We start from the raw sequence: 22170 nt of genomic DNA, 5'->3' as shown, positions 1-22170 counted from the left end.
GGCTTAACAAAAGACATGTAATGCCTTTGTTGTCTGAAAACGAAGAGCAACAACGTAAAGGTTGTTATCTTCATTTTCACTTTGTTGGGAGGCATTAAAGATAATCTGAATGGATGTTTTAATCTCATTTTTGAAATGATATGCCACTCCCAATCGTTGAAATGTATCAATCAATTTAAGTTTTTGTGTACTATTATCAGGTATTTCCACTAGCATTTGCCTGACTTTTTCTTTCAGCTCTTCAAGTTCAACTCTTTCTTGCCAGTAATTTCCTGCATGCACCAAATAAAAATTAAGCGTTATTATTTGATTACCATTATATTTAACTTTGGATCATTATATTTTGCACGCTCCTATAAAAAATATTCGTTACATTAAAAAAAATTCAGCATAAAATAATACATATACTTCCTCTGTTTTGCTTTGTTTGTCATAGTTTGACTTGACACAAAATTTAATAAAGAAATGATAACTTTTGAAACTTATAATCTGAAATATGCCCCAAAAAATATAGGGGGTGGCCCAACCCCAAGGTAGCTAAACCCAAGGCTTTACGCCCCAAAAAATATAGGGCCCCAAATATTATGATATTACATATATAATAAGTATATTTTAAATAATTACTCCTATAATTTTTATAATGGTAAGTAAATCTTTTGATCAGCCATTTGCTATAACTTAAATGACTTCCTCCTTCGTTCCTTTTATTCTCTTCAACTTGGATTAATTTTCACCTTACATCAGCTTATGTACATACTTTGAGCTAATTAGCTACATATTGATTTTTGCACTTACTTTGTAACAAAAATACTAAGAAAATTTATATAGGTAGAAGATAACACTCTAATAGATATATTCAATGAAATAAAATTTGATTCTTCTTTCACATGCCTATATAATATTGCTCATAGAAAAATAAAGACATTTGTTTTCAAACAGAAAGATATTTTTCGAAAGTGAAATTAATAAAAGTTTAAATCAGATCAATAATACTTCAAGAATAATTAAATAAATTGGTTATATTATCAATTAGGAAGAAAATATTAGAAGAAGTTGATTGTAAAATATAATTAACTTATTTTGCCTCCAAAGGCCTCTAACTCTCTCTCTCTCTCTCAAAAATGGGTTTTTTTTGGCTCTTCTACAGTTAAACTTATGAAATTTTGATGCTTATATGGTGAAGTATTTATAGTGCAATTGAGATGAGTGAAGTAAATTTAGCATGTGATGTAAAAGAGGAAGTTAGCTTATTAAATTGAACAATGTGTAATGAAATAATCTCGTATATTTTCATCTTTGTTATGGTTTCGAGATTCTAGTTCTTTTAAGTATATATTTTCATCCGGTAGCCTAAACATTAGCTTCGCTCCCGGATGAAAGTAACTGAAACTTGAGTGGTATATATTTGAATTTTCGAAACAAAAAAAGATTTCATAAATATATATATATATATATATATATATATATATATATATATATATATATTTATTCATTAACCGACCAACTTTGGTCGGTAATTTGTAATTAATTTTTTTATTAAAAACCGATCAACTTTGGTCGGTTTTCTCGGTTTAATTTTGGCATAAAATGCATATTTTGATAGCTACACCACCTACCAGCATACCAATACTCCTAACAACTGAATTACAACAACAACAACAACAACAACAACAACAACAACAACACAACCAAACATCCAATATATACTTTAAAACTAACAAATTAATGTTCAATTGAACATAACAATCCAAAATCAAGTTAAAACTAATTACAAGAAGTTCAAAACTGGATCTATTTGTCTAGTTCAAAGTATATAAAAGTCAAGGGATATTTTCTACAACATCATTATCACCGTCTGATGAACTTTCATTTACAAGACGGTATAGAGAACGGTCTTGTGGAGGACGGTAGGAACGATCACGGGGAGGACGGGAGGAACGATCACGAGTAGGATGGAGAGGAACGATCACGTGGAGGTCGACCCTCTGGCGATGACTCACGAGACCGGGGCAACAAAAAAGCTCAAGTAGATAGGAGAATTCTGATATGAGCTTGCATGCCAAAGAATTGAGCATCTCTAAGACTTTCTTTTTCCTTGGCCGCTTCTAGCTCGGATGTGAGCTTTGTCACTATCTCCCGCATAGCGGAGAGGCTCTCCCTATTAAGTTGCTCGCCTTACGAGGAAGTCCCTATTCCTTGCATTCCACACTTATGGCGATAGAATTTTTTAGTAGGAAGCCCGTATACCTTCCCCCATTTTGGATCGCCAACAGACTCCAACCATATTCTTTCAGCATCCTCGTCCGAAGGTTGGGTTGGCTCGCCCGATAAAAATAAAAGAAAGGCAAACAGGCTTCAATATGACTTAATTTCTGCACTTTATTGAAATTAGCCCTTTTCTAGTAGTGTCTCTTTTCGGTCTGTATTCCGTCGGAAAAGTTCGATTTGCGAACGTTTTGATGGTCGAAAATTAGCCCTTTTCTAGTAGTGTTCCTTAATAAAGCTGAAGATAATTTATTCTCAAACATTAATAGTATACAAATCAATACATCATTTTTCACCATTAGTCAGTAATAGAAGTACTTCTGTTATTCCTATGTTCTCAAACTAGATTATGCTCCAAATTATCCTCAAACATTGACAGGTTCAACAAACAACAGCATAATCTTGTCTTTAAATTCGCTTTGGGCACTTGCAAAATCATTTTCTTCGAAAATATATGCCAGGCGCGCAATATTTATAACTAGTTCGAGGACAAACGTTGGTACTTTGTCATGAGTAGAACAAATATATGCCTCAGCATATGCATCTTGCTTTGAACCTCCAAATTCTTTCATGTAGCATTCTATGAATGAAGCTATATGCTTCCTTTGTTGTTCCAACTGCAGTCAATAGATTTCAATAATCAATACAAATATTATATGTGAGGGGAACGTTGAGAATATAATTAAATAAATGAAAAAGTAACTCACTCTGCGACTTAGGCTCTTAGATGAGATGGTCATACAATTTATTTATTTATGGGGAAAAAATGCGAAAAGAGGACAGCCTGCTATGCTAAGCTCCCGCTATGTGCGGAGTTGGGGGAAGGGCCGGACCACAAGGGTCTATTGTACGCAACCTTACCCTACATTTATGCAAGAGGTTGTTTCCACGGCTCAAAACCCGTGACCTCCTGGTCACATGGTAGTAACTTTACCAGTTACGCCAAGGTTCCCCTTCGAAGAAAAGGGTGCGAACTGAAAACTAAATATAGTGCAGTACTTACATTATGTCCAATACAATCGCCTTTTAATCTGTTGATTGCTGATGAAGCTCGAAGGATTAAATGCTCAATTATCATCCATTCAAAAGTTTCTTTGGCTATAGATTCCTCCATAAAACTCAAGGAAGTTGTTGCAACCATCATACATGTAGTAGTTACATTTGCATTCTTCATATACTCGTCACATTTTGGAATATAGCCAACATTTAACCATTCTGCTTCCTTGAAAAATGCTCTAGCCAACTTTTTCATCTAAAAGGAGAATAAAACAAACATATAGAACTATATAACGTTGAAGATATAATTAAGTCAATAATTAAAAGTGTGCTATCTCTAACATCTTAAGCTTTTAGATGAGACGATCACATAATTCTACATTACAAAGCTCTTATATCCGTATCGAGAATAATTTTTGCGTGCTTGTCACATGATAAAGAATCAGGCTCGCACGTAAGAGGGCGTGTTAAAGACATAATTAAATAAAATATGTATTTTCTCTAAGTATAGTTTATGCTTTTAGACAAGAAGGTCACACAATTCTTCGTAAGTATATATATCATGTCTTCTTTTATAAGTACACCTTCCTCTCTAGTCTTTTCATTTCTTCCATATAACTTAGTTAATTAAACTAATTAATGAAAGCTATGGTAAGGTGTGATTCAAAAGAAATGAAGCTAAGCGAGCTTACCTCATATTTTGCATAGTAGAGACGGTCCAATTTACCTTCTTTGATAAATTTTTCTTCTATTTGAGTATAAAGGTCTGCAAGGGCTTGATAAGTAGGTTTCAGACTAGGTGGTACTGAACCGATGGCACTAATGTCACATCTGCACGTTAAGGGTTTGAACCAAAGTCACAAGCTAATTTTTACATTTTTATACCAATCATCTCGTAAGAAAGTAACGTGTACTTAATTGACATATAATGTTCTCTTACTCATCAAATAGAGAATTAAATTATCAATTATGTTTAAACGGTAAAAACTTACCCGCATCTATCGATTGCATCGGTAAAAGGCACAAGTTCATCATAAGTTGCATAAGCATCATAAGTATCATCAATAACGGTGTATATGGTTAGTACTTTTGTCATCATTTCTCTCGCACGACTATATTGAGGCTCAAAGTAGATTCCTACGGTATAAAAGTGACACTCCACCAATCTATCTCTTGCATATGGAAATTGCTCGGTAAAATTCAGATCTTTCCACCACCTATAGTACAAAAGTATTGGTAAGAGTTTCCTTGAACTTTCCATCTTTGTTAGTGAATTTCTTGAACACATCTGAATTAACATCATGGTAATGCCTTAGTTGTCTCAGTAGTCGAAAACGAAGAGCAACAACACACAGGTTGTCATCTTCATTTTCACTCTGTTGGGACACATCAAAGATGTTCTTAATGGATGTTTGAATCTCATTTTCAAAATGATATGCAACTCCCAATCGTTGGATTGTATCAATCAATTCAGTTTTTGTGTACTATTATCAGGTGTTTCAACTAGCATTTGCCTGACTTTTTCTTTCAACCCTTCAAATTCAACTTTTTCTTGGCTACTAATTTCATGCACCAAAAGTTAAAGCTTTATTTTTTTCTCTTGTAAAAATACAGTCAGACCTCTTTATAACAACAATCGCTATATAACAGTCATTCTCTATAAAAGTCAAGTTTTTTATGGAACCAATTTTCATACTATGTTATAATATATATTTTTCTATAACAACACTTTGCTATAACAGTCAAAACAATCCGGTTGTTATAGAAGATTTGACTATATTCATTATGTTAAAGGATTCGTTGGTTGGAAAGATTCAAAAATTAATAACCTCAACATAAAATTTCCCATAATATTATAGTTTCACATAATGTCATACTGTGAGTTGATGAGTGTAGGAGAGGAAATATTCTCCCCAGACAGTTGAGTGGAAATTTGCCAAAGGACGTTCAGTACTAGTAGTAGTACTACTACTACTGCTGAGAGTATTATCAACCAATGCTGCACTCATTTTCAAATGACTCATATTTTTCTCTCTTCCTATAGAACTGGCATATGATCTATGTTTTACTGTGAGTTTTGAGTTCTTTTTGGGGAGAAAATTATGAGAACAACCCCAAACCATTGATTGAATATTTCCCAAGTGACAACAGCTGATAGAAGAAGTAACCATTGTTTGTTTCACTCTCTAATGGGTTTTCTGGAAATTGTATAATTAAACTTGTGAGATTTATTGCTTGTATGGTGGAAGTATTTATAGTGCAAATTGAGATGAGTGAAGTGAATTTTCCATTTTTCATGTGCTCAAATAGGAGGTTATGCAAAGATGTATGAAGCTCAAATTCGGCTTTGACAAGTCAAAATTCAATAAGATAAAATGTCATATTTCTTGTGCAATCAAACTCCAGACAAATTTTGTAAACTTTTATCGTGCCTTAACATTTATTGCAATCGACAATTAGATGATATATAATTTATTAGATCCGCCAAACAAATTGCATAGACTGTGGATTGCCTAGTGATCACTCCCAACTATGCCTTATAAAAAGGATTAAGCGGTCGTTGCAAATATAATTCGGTTTACAAGTCCGGAGTCGAATCCCACAGAGAAATGACGTGTTAATTACAACTAATAGTTTTGCACGAATTCAAGTAATCAATCTTCAGAAATATTATATAACAATTTGCGAGTTTACTAACTAAGATCAAAGTAATTAAACATGTAGTAATTTATAACTAACAAGGTAAATATTGTAGACAAGATTTGGAGAAGTCTAAGGTTATGATTTCCCCTATCTGTTATCTTTTTGGAGAAGTTCGTGTCGCAGTCTCATAGGGAGTAGCTGCGTAGACAGTTTGAGCATCTTCGGCAGGATGGCATGTATGTGACCCAGTACGAGATGAGGTTTTCTGAGTTGCCTCGTCATGCAGTTTGGTTGGTTCCCACTGATAGGGAGAGGATTAGGAGGTTCATTGATGGCCTCACACATCAGCTGCGATTACTTATGACTCGAGAAAGGGTGTCTTGTGCTACTTTTGATGAGGCAGTTGACATTGCTCGGCAGATAGAGATGGTCCATAACCAGGAGCGAGGAGAGCGGTAGACCAAGAAGCCTCATGGATCGAATGGTTTCAGCGGTATTCCTTCAGGGGGTCAGTTTTACCACGGCAGGGGTCATCCTTACAAACACTCTCAGATGGGTTGTCCAGTACACCGTGGTGCATCATCCAGCCATGGTTCATACAGTTCTCATCAGGGTCAGTCATCTATCAGTGCCCTTCCAGCCCACAGTTCGACTCGCGCTCCTTTACTTCGGGGTTCATTTGCACCGGGTGCTTCTAGCGGTTATTCCGGTTCTTGGGGCCCGATTCAGTCCTCACCACCACTAGTACTGGGGAGTTGCTTTGATTACGGTGAGTTTGGGCATATGTGGAGGCAGTGTCCTCATCACCCGGGAGGTCTAGTGCAATAGAGGAATCAGACTACGACTTCAGCACCATTTACTTCGACACTCGTCCAGCCAGCTTGGGGTGGGGGTCAGTCATCTAGGGGTCGCCCAAGAGGGGAAGGCCGATCAGGTGGCGGTCAGGCCCGATTCTATGCTTTTCCTCTCAGGCCAGATGTCGTTGCTTCAGATGCAGTGATCACATGTATTGTCTCAGTATGCCACATGGAAGCTTCTATATTATTTGACCCTGGTTTCACTTATTCCTATGTATCACCGTATTTTTCTCATTATCTGGATATGCCCCGTGAGTCCTTAGTTTCACATGTTTGTGTATCTATGCCGGTGGGTGATACTATTATTGTGGACCGTATGTATCGGTCGTGTGTGGTGACTATTGGGGGACTGAAGACTAGAGTTAATCTCTTATTGCTCAGTATGATTGATTTCAATGTAATATTGGATATGGATTGGTTATCTCCATATTATGCTATTTTGGACTGTCACGCAAAAATCATGACGTTGGCGATGTCGGGGTTACCGAAGGTCAAATGGAGGGGTTCTCTAGATTATGTTCCCAGCATGGTAATTTCTTATTTGAAGGCCCAACATATGGTTGCGAAGGGATGTTTGTCATATTCGGCCTTTGTGAGAGATGTTGATACAGATACTCCGACTATTGATTCAGTACCGGTAGTGTGATATTTTTCGGATGTATTTCCTGCAGACCTACCGGGTATGTCATCCGACAGGGATATTGATTTTGGTATTGACTTGGTGTCGGGCACACAATCCATTTCTATTCCTCCGTATCGTATGGACCAACTGAGGTGAAAGAATTGAAAGAGCAACTTCAGGAACTTCTTGATAAAGGGGTTTATTAGGCGTAGTGTGTCGCCTTGGGGTGCACCGGTTCTGTTTGTGAAAATGAAAGATGGTACTATACGGATGTGCATCGACTACAAGCAGTTAAAAGAAAGTTACAATCAAGAACAAATATCCTTTTCCGCGTATTGATGATTTATTTGACCAGCTCCAGGGAACGAGGGTATTCTCCAAAATTGATTTGAGATCCGGGTATCACCAGTTGAAAATTCGGGATTAGGATATTCTAAAGATGACATTGAGGACTCGTTATGGTCACTATGAATTTCTCGTGATGTCTTTTGGGTTTACCAACGCTCCAGCAACATTTATGCACTTGATGAATAGTGTATTCCAATCATATCTTGATTCATTTGTCGTAGTATTTATTGATGATATCTTGGTGTACTCACATAGCCAGGAGGAGCATGCACAACACTTGGGTATTGTATTACAGAGGCTGAGAGAGGAGAGACTGTATGCCAAATTATCGAAGTGTGAGTTCTGGCTTAGTTTGGTGGCATTCTATGCACATATAGTGTCCAGTGAAGAAATTAAGGTGGATATGCAAAAGATAGAGACAGTTCAGAGTTGGCCCAAGCCATCTTCAGCTACTGAGATTCAGAGTTTTCTCGGCTTGGCCGGTTATTATCGTCGCTTTGTAGAGGGTTTCTCATCTATTGCATCGCTTTTGACTAAATTTACCCAAAAGGGTGCTCCGTTCAGGTGGTCGGATGAGTGTGCAGAGAGCTTTCAGAAGCTCAAGATAGCTTTGACTACAACCCCAGTATTAAGGAAAACGAACCCTGGAAGGAACTACTCAACCAACGTAACTAATTAAACAACTGAAAAGAGGTAATGAACCTTCCTTAGAAAATGAAGGACAAAACACACAAGAATAAATATAGGGAATCGTACTCCACATCCCACTATTGTGGCATGCAACCCGATCCACACATGACACCGTTGCGACGTGCAACCCAATCCAACCATGATACTTGTGGTAGCATCCGATCCAAACAACATACCCGTGGCGGCGTGCCACCCGCCCGATCCACACATAATAATCTAAAGAAAACATACATCGAGTCGTAACGCTTTTACTCACGAAATGCCCGAATTTCAACCATAAGCACGCCAAGTGCATAATACAAATCTTGGGAAGACGGGTAGCGCCATAAGCTATGAAACTCAAGCACAACTAAGGTGCGACATATGATCTGTATCTCGAGAGCCATCCTACTCACATAACACCACCGCTACGCAGGACCTCAACTCATGTGCGAATAATCAAGCCGTCTCACAACCTACATGGCACAATAGAGTATCACATGAAATAGTTGACGACGAAAATAACATCCATTGCACGAATACTCCCCCATAAGGAATGCTATGCCGAATGAACACACCCAGTCTGGTGTAGAGTACACATCCATATTTGGACCCATCAATGGACCTCAAGTCGATTCTAATCATACCATGCTTGGGCAAATAACCTCTCAAGGACTCACAATGACCTATTCATGACATATAAGAAAAACCGTCAAATCCGGAACAAACTCACACGGTCCACAATCCAAGTGAATAGAATGCCTCTCAAGCATAAACACTCGCACTTGCGATATTACCTTAACCTCCATATTTGGTTTCAATCTTTAACAATCAAGTGACTGATATACCACACTTATACAAATCTCCCCGTGGGGCACACTCCCACGACCATTCCACTCAGGTAGCAAAGTTTGCACATCCATACCACCAACCGTTCTAATTCTGTAAAGTGAATCAAAATCCGCAAGTCAATACACAAAGCCTCTTCCACAGGACACCATCCTCAGGTGAGACTAGAGAAAATGTCATCTTACTCTGAACATCTAAATTCACTCCTGCTCATCCGAGCTAGTAGCATTCCATCAACACTGAACCATAGTCTCGACCTTAAATTCCCAGTTCCCATGCCGCTCATTGCACCTATCATGCTGCTATACTAGATTACCATAACTGATCATAATTTCGGAACTACTAGTAAAATAAGCACTTTCTTGTCTAGAAAAATCCTCACTCAACTCATTTCAGAAGAACTAACGCAACTGAATTCTCAAACCGCAGAAAAATACAAACCTCAAGTAGTGGTCTAAACCACCATAACTCTTCTTGGATCCATCTACACATAATAGGTCATTATAATCGAATACCTCCAAATAGATCAAATTACGGCGGCCGTCAAGCCTCGCACATGCCGCTACAAATCACATATATAACTTAACACGCTGAAAGAACTGATCACTACCACAATCATGTTGATTCAACCATTGTTAACTGAACCAACTTCTTCTAATTTACCCTGGACTTTCCTTAGAAATAGCAATAGCTCCGTTCAAAATATAACAAACTCTATCTACTCTCATCCTGAGTGACCCCACTTCACGAGACCACATTGTCTCAAAACCCACGAACCATCTCATACCTTCCTTGTGCGCACATTCGCATCTTCAACTCGTAAACCCTCTTGGATAGATTTGAGGATTTGAGGGCCGAATTGTTATCGGAATTTAGTAATTTTGGTATGGGTAGATTCGTGGTTGAGTCAGCATTCATATTTCATAACTTTCATTGGATTCCGAGACGTGGGCCCCACAGACGAGTTTTAAATTAATTTCGGACTTTTATTGAAAAATATAGTATTTTCTTATAGAATTGTTTCATGTAATTTTTAGTGATTGTATCGACTTATTTTGGCTAGATTCGAGCCAGACAGAGCTGGATAATCGTGAAAAAGACCTTCTAGTGGATTAAATTAGAGCAAATTGAGGTAAGTCTCTTGTCTAATCTTGTGAGGGGAAAATTACCCCATAGGTGATTAAATTAAATAATTGTTGCTAATTGCGGGGGCTACGTATGCACGAGGTGATGAGTGTCCGTGCTTAGCTACTATTAATGCTAAAGTCCGGGTAGTTAGGACTCAAAGCATGAATTACTTGTGTAAAGTGTATTCTTTATTTAATTAAATTATTTGATATATTCTTTATATATATATATATATATATATATATATATATATATATATATATATATATATATATATATATATATATATATATATATATATATGTGAATTGTTAGGGAAGATATTAAAAGATGGAAATCTCATATGCTTAATTTTCTGTTTAAATTAATTAATTGTTAAAAGAAATTGTTCTCCCTCCCGAATTTACCTTATAATAAATATACTCTCCTTCCGGAGGTACATATGAAAATGTCCTCCTTTCTTGTGGAGTAGGCCGAACGCCACGGCAGGATAGATGCATCTATGGATCGGGCCGTACGACCTCTGCAGAAATCATGCTTAATAATAATAATAATAATTACACGATACTTTGATAGTTTATTGTAGCTTGTGAAGCTAATTGATAAATTAAAAATCTTTGGAATTTAAAGAATTATTATCCCTGCTTGTTAAGGAATTATTGGTAATCCTATAAATAAGACTAATTGACAAATTAGAAATTTATTGGAATCGAAGGAATTTAATTATTTCTGCTGGTTAAATAAATTATTTTTATATTCTGTGAATCATGCTAATTTAGATATTCTAGTTTTATTTCAATTATTATTATTGACCCATAGTGAGTATCAAAGTCGGCCATTTCGTCTCTACCACTTCGAGATTAGGCTTGATACTTACTGGGTACACGTTGTTTACGTACTCAAAGTATACTTGCTGCACTTTTATTTTTGTGCAGGACCTGAGGCAAGTACTAGTGGGGGACTTATCGTCTTACACCAACGTTATCCAGAGGCATAGTGGTGAGCTGCCTTTCTGAGCCGTTTTGCAGCTACTAGTGTCTCTTCTTATATTTACATTCTGTCTATTTTATTTCAGACAGTATTCGGAGTTTTGTATAATCTAATAGATGCTCATACACTATGCATCTATTAGGGCCCATTGCCTCCAAATTAGTGAGTGTAAAACTCAGAACTTGTTCTAAAATTTCTTCCCCATGTACTCTTAAATGTGCTGCTTCATATAAACTTAATAATCCTTGTACATCTTTGGTAATAGTTTCCTTGAACTTTCCATCTTTGTTAGTGAATTTCTTGAACACATCTGATTTAACATCATGGTAATTAATATCAGAGAGATATTAAACTAGTTAAAAAACTGTAACAGAGGCAGAGGTAGAATGTTACGTACCAGAAGACATGTAATGCCTTTGTTGTCTCAGTAGTCGAAAACGAACAGCAACAACGTAAAGGTTGTCATCTTCATTTTCACTCTGTTGGGACACATCAAAGATGTTCTTAATGGATGTTTGAATCTCATTTTCAAAATGATATGCAACTCCCAATCGTTGGATTGTATCAATCAATTCAAGTTTTTGTGTACTATTATCAGGTGTTTCAACTAGCATTTGCCTGACTTTTTCTTTCAACCCTTCAAATTTAACTTTTTCTTGGCTACTAATTTCCTGCACCAAAAGTTAAAGCTTTATTTTTTTACTTTAACATTCCAATCATTTTGTTCTCTTGTAAAAATACAGTCAAACCTCTTTGTAATAACAATCGCTATATATCAGTCATTCTCTATAAAAGTCAAGTTTTTTATGGAACTAATTTTCTTACTATGTTACAATATATATTTTTCTACAACAACACTTTGCTATAACAGCCAAAACAATCCGGTTGTTATAAAGAGGTTTGACTATATTCATTATGTTAAAGGGTTCGTTGGTTGGAAAGATTCAAAAATTAATAACCTCAACATAAAATTTCCCATAATATTATAGTTTCACATTAAGATTATAAAGCATGCATATATATATGAGTATGTAATGTCATACTGTGAGTTGATGAGTGTAAATTTGCCAAAGGACTGTTCAGTACTAGTAGTAGTACTACTACTGCTGAAAGTATTATCAACCATTGCACTCATTTTCAAATGATTCATATTTTTCTCTCTTCCTATAGAACTGGCATATGATCTATGTTTTACTGTGAGTTTTGAGTTCTTTTTGGGGAGAAAATTATGAGAACAACCCCAAACCATTGATTGAATATTTCCCAAGTGACAACAGCTGATAGAAGAAGTAACCATTGTTTGTTTCACTCTCTAATGGGTTTTCTGGAAATTGTATAATTAAACTTGTGAGATTTATTGCTTGTATGGTGGAAGTATTTATAGTGCAAATTGAGATGAGTGAAGTGAATTTTCCATTTTTCATGTGCTCAAATAGGAGGTTATGCAAAGATGTATGAAGCTCAAATTCGGCTTTGACAAGTCAAAATTCAATCAGATAAAATGTCATATTTCTTGTGCAATCAAACTCCAGACAAATTTTGTAAACTTTTATCGTGCCTTAACATTTATTGCAATCGACAATTAGATGATATATAATTTATTAGATCCGCCAAACAAATTGCATAGACTGTGGATTGCCTAGTGATCACTCCCAACTATGCCTTATAAAAAGGACTAAGCGGTCGTTGCAAATATAATTCGGTTTACATGTCCGGAGTCGAATCCCACAGAGAAATGACGTGTTAATTACAACTAATAGTTTTGCACGAATTCAAGTAATCAACCTTCAGAAATATTATATAACAATTTGAGAGTTTACTAACTAAGATCAAAGTAATTAAACATGTAGTAATTTATAACTAACAAGGCAAATATTGTAGACAAGATTTGGAGAAGTCTAAGGTTATGATTTCCCCTATCTATTATCTTTTTGGAGAAGTTCATGCCGCAGTCTCATAGGGAGTAGCTACGTAGACAGTTTGAGCATCTTCGGCAGGATGGCATGTCTGTGACCCAGTACGAGATGAGGTTTTCTGAGTTGTCTCGTCATGCAGTTTGGTTGGTTCCCACTGATAGGGAGAGGATTAGGAGGTTCATTGATGGCCTCACACATCAGCTGCGATTACTTATGACTCGGGAAAGGGTGTCTTGTGCTACTTTCCATCAGCCTCCTGGATCGAATGGTTTCAGCGGTGTTCCTTCAGGGGGTCAGTTTTACCACGGCAGGGGTCATCCTTACAAACACTCTCAGATGGGTTGTCCAGTACACCGTGGTGCATCATCCAGCCATGGTTCATACAGTTCTCATCAGGGTCAGTCATCTATCAGTGCCCTTCCAGCCCACAGTTCGACTCGCGCTCCTTTACTTCGGGGTTCATTTGCACCGGGTGCTTCTAGCGGTTATTCCGGTTCTTGGGGCCCGATTCAATCCTCACCACCACTAGTACCGGGGAGTTGCTTTGATTACGGGGAGTTTGGGCATATGTGGAGGCAGTGTCCTCATCGCCCGGGAGGTCTAGTGCAATAGAGGAATCAGACTACGACTTCAGCACCATTTACTTCGACACCCGTCCAGCCAGCTGGGGTGGGGGTCAGTCATCTAGGGGTCGCCCAAGAGGGGAAGGCCGATCAGGTGGCGGTCAGGCCCGATTCTATGCTTTTCCTCTCAGGCCAGATGTCGTTACTTCAGATGCAGTGATCACATGTATTGTCTCAGTACACCACAGGGAAACTTCTATATTATTTGACCCTAGTTCCACTTATTCATATGTATCATTGTATTTTGCTCATTATCTGGATATGCCCCATGAGTCCTTAGTTTCACATGTTCGTGTATCTACACCGGTGGATGATACTATTATTGTAGACCGTATGTATCGGTCGTGTGTGATGACTATTGGGGGACTGAAGACTAGAGTTAATCTCTTATTACTCAGTATGATTGATTTCGATGTAATATTGGGTATGGATTGGTTGTCTCCAAGTTATGCTATTTTGGACTGTCACGCAAAAATCGTGACGTTGGCAATGTCGGGGTTGCTGTTGCGGCCAAACGCACACGCAAGTATACGCGGTCGTCAAGTAATAAAGTGACTAAAAGTCGGATGTCGAACCCACAAGGACTTGTGATTAACTATTAACTAAATTAGACTATCCTAATTATCTAAATAAGAATTAAACCTAAAAATATTTGATTCTAAACTAATTAAATAAAAAAATATAAATAATGAACTTAGAACAGAGAAAGAGCAGATTTTTATGATATCAATATAATGAAAACGATCTAGGGTTATGGGATATCTAACAATCCTATTGTATTCTTCAATTGAATTGACCGACTAATTTATCTAGCTTATTGGTTGACAGGGTTAATAGTGCTCATAAGAATCTGTCGAGTTCTTACTCGCCTATTCAAGCTAACCTAACGCCTATATGTCTATGGAGTTAGAATCAACAAGAACGCATTTATAATTCCTGTAAATCAACCAAGCAAGGCAATTAGGTATATGTCTATCCTAACCACGAATCCGTTCCCCGATGCCCGAGTTCAAGAACTTGCTCTACTCAATCCTATATGCAATCTAGAATTCCCACTTTCGAGTTCAATTCTAGATTCGTAGATAGTATTCAATTGGTGATCAAGCAATTAAATAATTAAGCGCAAGATTGAATAAATAAACCAATATGATAAATCAAGAAGGCAAAATCAATATTAGAATAACAATAGTCATGAAAGAACCACAACCCTAGAACGTGAAGTTTAGCTCCACATAGACATGGTAGCCAAACAACAAATCATACAAAGAAACATAAAAATTACTAAGTTTGGTGGGAGAAAGATGGAACTTGATGAATTCCGGCCTCCACGGCGGCTCTGTGCTTGTGTTTTCCTCTCAAAAACATCCTCCTCCCTTTTAAAATAGGTTTAGGTTGGCTTTTATATGAGTTGGGGGCGTCTAGGTATCAAAATAACCGAGTCCTAGTCGAAAAAGGACACTTTCCCGTCTTGAGCGTCCAGGTGAGCGTGGGGCGCTGGCCATGGCGCTCAAATATTTTGACTGCTGTAAATTGCGCCACAGCGAGCGCCCCACGCTAGCTGTGGCCCTCAAATTTCACTTTTTACGTTTTTGTCCCGATTTCGCTCCAATTCGCGCCCTTTCGTCCCAAATTGCATCCGAATGATCCCTACACATAGAAATACCAAAATTTAGCACAAATAATCATATTAAACATCTCAAATCGTCAAGACATGAGCAAAATGTGAGGTGATATATATCAAAATATGCATACATTAAGCCAATTATCAACACCCCACACTTAAACGTTGCTCGTCCTCGAGTCAACCAACAAATAACTCTATCTTTGAGCACTCTCCACCAATGACCATGGTTGATAGCAACAATTAAACTCTAGCATATGCAATCATATACACTTCCTTTTAACTTATGCCATACTTCAAAAATATTCAAACAAAGACAACATGCTCATAACGATCCTAGCCTCAAAAATCGACTCAATGTCACAATGTACTCATGGCTTGAACACCCAACATCCTAAAGGAGTCTAATAATGTTATCTATCCCTCTTGAAACCATGTGCCCTCACAACAAAAGCAAAGAGAGTAAAATCAATCCACACATTCGAATCTCATGCTCACATATATCAACGAAAATCGCTCACTCTCGCAAAAGAAGTCACATGCATGCAATTGGTATCATAGGCTTGCCCTTAATGTAAATCTCTACTAATGTAAGCTCGCTCGATCTAAAATCAATTAGGACTTTTTTATGGTTGTAATGTGGGCTAAGGGACGGGCATGATATATTTTAGGAATAGTGACTCAACCTCCTAAGCACTTTAACACATTACCAAATAACTTAAGCGCAAATTCTTCAACACCACTTCAATTTCACAAATAATATCACCCCTAACAATATTTTCTCTTTCTTTAAGCACTACTTTAATTCATACCAACTAGCAAGAACAAAACAACAATTTATTCATCTATATTTTTCTTTCTTTCTTTTTCCCGATTTTTCTCTTCCTTTTTTTTTTTCCGCTAGTGGTGTATTATTTTACAAAATAAGTGCACCCTTCTTTCTTTCATTGGTTCCACTCAAAAGTCACCTCACACTTAGTCCCTTCTTACTTCTTTTAGCGCTCATTTCACAATTAAAGTGCTTTAAGAGATAAAAAGATAAAAAAATATCAATTAAGAACAAAAAGGGTATATAGTTGTAATGTGGGTGCCAAATAAAAGTCTATAGGCTCAAAAGGGTTAACTAAGGATCAATTTTTATTTGTGATAAGCAATTAAGTTTAAAAAGATCAAAGAAAGCCTAAAATCATTTTTCAAACCAAGCATCACCTAAAATTTCGCTTCAACTCACATACCGGGCAAGTTCTAGACACAAGTACAAAAACATGGACTACACAAAAATCTCACCACACATGGCACATGACTCACTAAGGACGATCACATTCCGACTCTCAAACAATGTAAGTATTCACGGAGCCACGAGATATTGAGCATTAAACGCAAAGTGAACACAAGTCAAGAAAACGAGAAATAGGTACCACGAAATATGCTATCCAATTTATAAAGGCTTCATGATCAATTTTTAAAACATAGGAAAGGCACTACACATGCCAAAGCCTGAATACGCTACTATCAAACAAGTCAAGAGCCCCTAGGAATCTCATATTTCTTCCTCCATTTATTTTCTAAACTCTAATCTATTCTCAAAAAAAAAAAATTAGCCGGTTCAAACTACATCCCATGGAAAAGAACCGAGGTACAAAGAAAAACCACAGGGGATTATTGCTACAAAAAAAAACATATTTTTGGATTTTTTTATTTTTTATTTTTTTTTTGTTTAGATTTTAATCCCTCAAGAAAATTGTCTAGGAGATCCATCGTCGGGAAAAGTCCAAAAATAAATTTTCAATTTTTTTTTCTCAATTGTTTTCTGTTTTATTTTTATTTTTATCTTTTTTTTTTAATTAAGCTACTAAAACTATTACTACTATACTACACCATTAATTCTACTAACTATGCTATTAAAAATAAATAGCTAGCTAACAATAAAAAGATAAGAAATTAACAATATACTAATATAATACTATAGAAAGAATAGAGAATCTTCCACCCCACACTTAAAAGAGTGCAGTGTCCTCAATGCACAAATATCGCAAAAATAACAAGGGTGAACTAGAAACTCCCTGAAAGGCCAAAGGCCGAAGCAATGGCGGCTTACAGGTACTCAGACTTTCCCCAGGCATGGTCCTTTGTGTGGGCACCACACACTTAGTTCTCACCATCTAGCTTGTTTTTGCACTCTTCCGATAGCTTTGCTTCCTATACTTATAATCCTACAAAATAAAAACAGACACTACAAAAATAATATAATAAAAACAAAAATAAAAGAAGGTAGTAAAGCTGGGTTGCCTCCCAACAAGCGCCTAATTTAACGTCGCAGCACGACGTGAACTACTTTTTGCCTCCACCTCGAACTTATGAATTGCGTCCCTAATTTGGATTCAAGCTTTCTATTATGCTCCCGAGGCGGTGAGACACATTTAATTGGGTCAAGCAACCAATATCGCGTTTTACACTTCTTGGCCTTCGGATGAGGTATGTAATTTTGTCTCTCTGGCACGACGAATTCAAGAATATAAGCACCCCGTTCCTCATCCATTGGCTCCTCCAAAGGCTTAGATGACTCGATTTCCATGTCATCATCCAAACACAATTTTGAAAAATGTATGGAATGAGGACCAATACACTCTAACTTTAGAATTGTATTACTCTTTACATCCTCATATGTACACACACTAGAGTCTTCACATATAATATTATCTACTTCCTCACATGACTCTAGAGTGCTTTCCTCGACATGGACATCATCAATACAAGTATGGACGAATGATTTACTCTCCCCTTTTAGCTCCTCAATTTGGCGTATAAGCTCCTTTTCAGCTTCACACAACTCAGAACTATTTTGTTGGGCGTTAGACGCATCAACCTTTGCAATTAATTTAGATCCCAAGTCGTGAATATCAGTGCCAAAATTTTCAATCTCCTGTCCCAGTTCAGGTCTTCCTTCTATAAAGTGTCTCATCCTATCAGTAATTTCCTCACGTTGAGCCTCATATGTTTCTAACTTTTCAGCTTGTTCCACTAGCCATGTTTGGCTCAAAATCTCCACTTTTTCAAAATTTTCCTTTTCTTGAAACTCGCTCTCTTCATTCAATTCTTCCATATTAGCCTTCATTCTTGTGATTGTTGCCGTCATTCTTTTCATATCTTTTTTGAGTTCATCATGTTGCTCTGCTACTTGCCTCATAATATACCTAATATATGCATCATGTTCCATATCCTGCACTTCATTGCCCCTATCAAACTCACAAACATTGTTAGAAAGATCATAATAAGGGCTCGGAGAAGGATGAAAAGAATTAGGACAACCATCCCAATGGCTATCTTGACCACCACACATATTACAAATATTCCACTTGAAGGATTGAGATTGTGCGCACAACTCGCTCCCGGGAACATTCTGACAATTTTTTCACCAGTGGGGTCCTTCGCAATATGGACAGGGATCATCAAAATAAGAATAACCATCATTCGAATAATTCTCATTCCAAGATGCCATGCTAAAATATAAAAAAAAAATACTAACTAAACTAAAGAAAGAATAGAAAAACAAATGTCTAATCTAGAAAAATAGCTAATTTCTAAGTCCCCGGCAACGGTGCCAAAAACTTGTTGCGGCCAAACGCACACGCAAGTATACGCGGTCGTCAAGTAATAAAGTGACTAAAAGTCGGATGTCGAACCCACGAGGACTTGTGATTAACTATTAACTAAATTAGACTATCCTAATTATCTAAATAAGAATTAAACCTAAAAATATTTGATTCTAAACTAATTAAATAAAAAAATATAAATAATGAACTTTGAACAGAGAAAGAGCAAATTTTTATGATATCAATATAATGAAAACGATCTAGGGTTATGGGATATCTAACAATCCTATTGTATTCTTCAATTGAATTGACCGACTAATTTATCTAGCTTATTGGTTGACAGGGTTAATATTGCTCATAAGAATCTGTCGAGTTCTTACTCGCCTATTCAAGCTAACCTAACGCCTATATGTCTATGGAGTTAGAATCAACAAGAACGCATTTATAATTCCTGTAAATCAACCAAGCAAGGCAATTAGGTATATGTCTATCCTAACCATGAATCCGTTCCCCGATGCCCGAGTTCAAGAACTTGCTCTACTCAATCCTATATGCAATCTAGAATTTCCACTTTCGAGTTCAATTCTAGATTCGTAGATAGTATTCAATTGGTGATCAAGCAATTAAATAATTAAGCGCAAGATTGAATAAATAAACCAATATGATAAATCAAGAAGGCAAAATCAATATCAGAATAACAATAGTCATGAAAGAACCACAACCCTAGAACGTGAAGTTTAGCTCCACATAGACATGGTAGCCAAACAACAAATCATACAAAGAAACATAAAAATTACTAAGTTTGGTGGGAGAAAGATGGAACTTGATGAATTTCGGCCTCCACGGCGGCTCTGTGCTTGTGTTTTCCTCTCAAAAACATCCTCCTCCCTTTTAAAATAGGTTTAGGTTGGCTTTTATATGAGTTGGGGGCGTCTAGGGGTCAAAATAACCGAGTCCTAGTCGAAAAATGACACTTTCCCGTCTTGAGCGTCCAGGTGAGCGTGGGACGCTGGCCATGGCGCTCAAATATTTTGACTGCTGTAAATTGCGCCACAGCGAGCGCCCCACGCTCGCTATGGCCCTCAAATTTCACTTTTTGCGTTTTTGTCCTGATTTCGCTCCAATTCGCGCCCTTTCGTCCCAAATTGCATCCGAATGATCCCTACACATAGAAATACCAAAATTTAGCACAAATAATCATATTAAACATCTCAAATCGTCGAGACATGAGCAAAATGTGAGGTGATATATATCAAAATATGCATACACTAAGCCAATTATCAGTTGCCGAAGGTCGAATGGAGCGGTTCTCTAGATTATGTTCCCAGCATGGTAATTTCTTATTTGAAGGCCCAACATATGGTTGCGAAGGGATGTTTGTCATATTCGGCCTTTGTGAGAGATGTTGATGCAGATACTCCGACTATTGATTCAGTACCGGTAGTGTGAGATATTTTGGATGTATTTCCTGCAGAACTACCGGGTATGTCACCCGACAGGGATATTAATTTTGGAATTGACTTGGTGTCGGGCACAAAATCAATTTCTATTCCTCCGTATCGTATGGCTCTAACTGAGGTGAAAGAATTGAAAGAGCAACTTCAGGAACTTCTTGATAAAGGGGTTTTTAGGCCTAGTGTGTCGCCTTGGGGTGCACCGGTTCTGTTTGTGAAAATGAAAGATGGTACTATACGGATGTGCATCGACTACAAGCAGTTAAAAGAAAGTTACAATCAAGAACAAATATCCTTTGCCGCGTATTGATGCTTTATTTGACCAGCTCCAGGGAGCGAGGGTATTCTCCAAAATTGATTTGAGATCCGGGTATCACAAGTTGAAAATTCGGGATTAGGATATTCTAAAGACGACATTGAGGACTCGTTATGGTCACTATGAATTTCTCGAGATGTCTTTTGGGTTGAACAATGCTCCAACAACATTTATGCACTTGATGAATAGTGCATTCCAATCATATCTTGATTCATTTGTCATAGTATTTATTGATGATATCTTGGTATACTCACGTAGCCAGGAGGAGCATGCACAACACTAGGGTATTGTATTACAAAGGCTGAGAGAGGAGAGACTGTATGCCAAATTCTCGAAGTGTGAGTTCTGGCTTAGTTTGGTAGCATTCTATGTACATATAGTGTCCAGTGAAGAAATTAAGGTGGATATGCAAAAGATAGAGACAGTTTAGAGTTGGCCCAAGCCATCTTCAGCTACTGAGATTCAGAGTTTTCTCGGCTTGGCTGGTTATTATCGTCGCTTTGTGGAGGGTTTCTCGTCTATTGCATCGCTTTTGACTAAATTTACCCAAAAGGGTGCTCCGTTCAGGTGGTCGGATGAGTGTGCAGAGAGCTTTTAGAAGCTCAAGACAGCTTTGACTACAACCCCAATATTAAGGAAAACGAACCCTGGAAGGAACTACTCAACCTATGTAACTAATTAAACAATTGAAAAGATGTAATGAACCTTCCTTAGAAAATGAAGGACAAAACACACAAGAATAATTATAGGGAATCGTACTCCACATCCCACTATTGCGGCGTGCAACCCGATCCACACATGACACCGTTGCGGCGTGCAACCCAATCCAACCATGATACTTATGGTAGCATCCGATCCAAACAACATACCTGTGGTGGCGTGCCACCCGCCCGATCCACACATAATAATCTAAAGAAAACACACATCGAGTCGTAACGCTTATACTCACGAAATGCCCGAATTTCAACCATAAGCACGCCAAGTGCATAATACAAATCCTGGGAAGACGGGTAGCACCATAAGCTATGAAACTCAAGCACAACTAAGGTGCGACATATGATCTGTATCTCGAGAGCCATCCTACTCACATAACACCATCGCTACGCAAGACATCAATTCATGTGTGAATAATCAAGCCGTCTCACAACCTACACGGCACAATAGAGTATCACATGAAATAGTTGACGATGAAAATAACATCCAATGCACGAATACTCCCCCATAAGGAATGCTATACCGAATGAACACACCAAGTCTGGTGTAGAGTACACATCCACATT

The 22170-nt window shown here is 37.4% G+C and overlaps 1 protein-coding gene across 1 annotated transcript in view; it reads right to left on the bottom strand.

Moving 5' to 3' along the window:
- Positions 1-2630: 2630 nt before the first annotated feature.
- Positions 2631-22170, bottom strand: part of LOC107805520 (sesquiterpene synthase 14-like) — a 157482-nt gene continuing 137942 nt past the window's right edge. Inside the window, exons 2-7 of the mRNA XM_075229932.1 lie at positions 11765-12038; positions 11494-11677; positions 4254-4478; positions 3954-4092; positions 3269-3517; positions 2631-2882 (exon numbers count right to left, since the gene is read on the bottom strand). Coding sequence (XP_075086033.1) covers positions 2631-2882; positions 3269-3517; positions 3954-4092; positions 4254-4478; positions 11494-11677; positions 11765-12038 — 1323 coding nt within the window. The remainder of the gene's footprint in view (positions 2883-3268; positions 3518-3953; positions 4093-4253; positions 4479-11493; positions 11678-11764; positions 12039-22170) is intronic.

This window comes from Nicotiana tabacum, chromosome 14, assembly GCF_000715075.1.
Source record: "Nicotiana tabacum cultivar K326 chromosome 14, ASM71507v2, whole genome shotgun sequence".
Classification (NCBI taxonomy): domain Eukaryota; kingdom Viridiplantae; phylum Streptophyta; class Magnoliopsida; order Solanales; family Solanaceae; genus Nicotiana; species Nicotiana tabacum.
The sequence above is the reverse complement of the archived record's forward strand: the minus strand, read 5'-3'. Positions and strand labels throughout refer to the sequence as shown.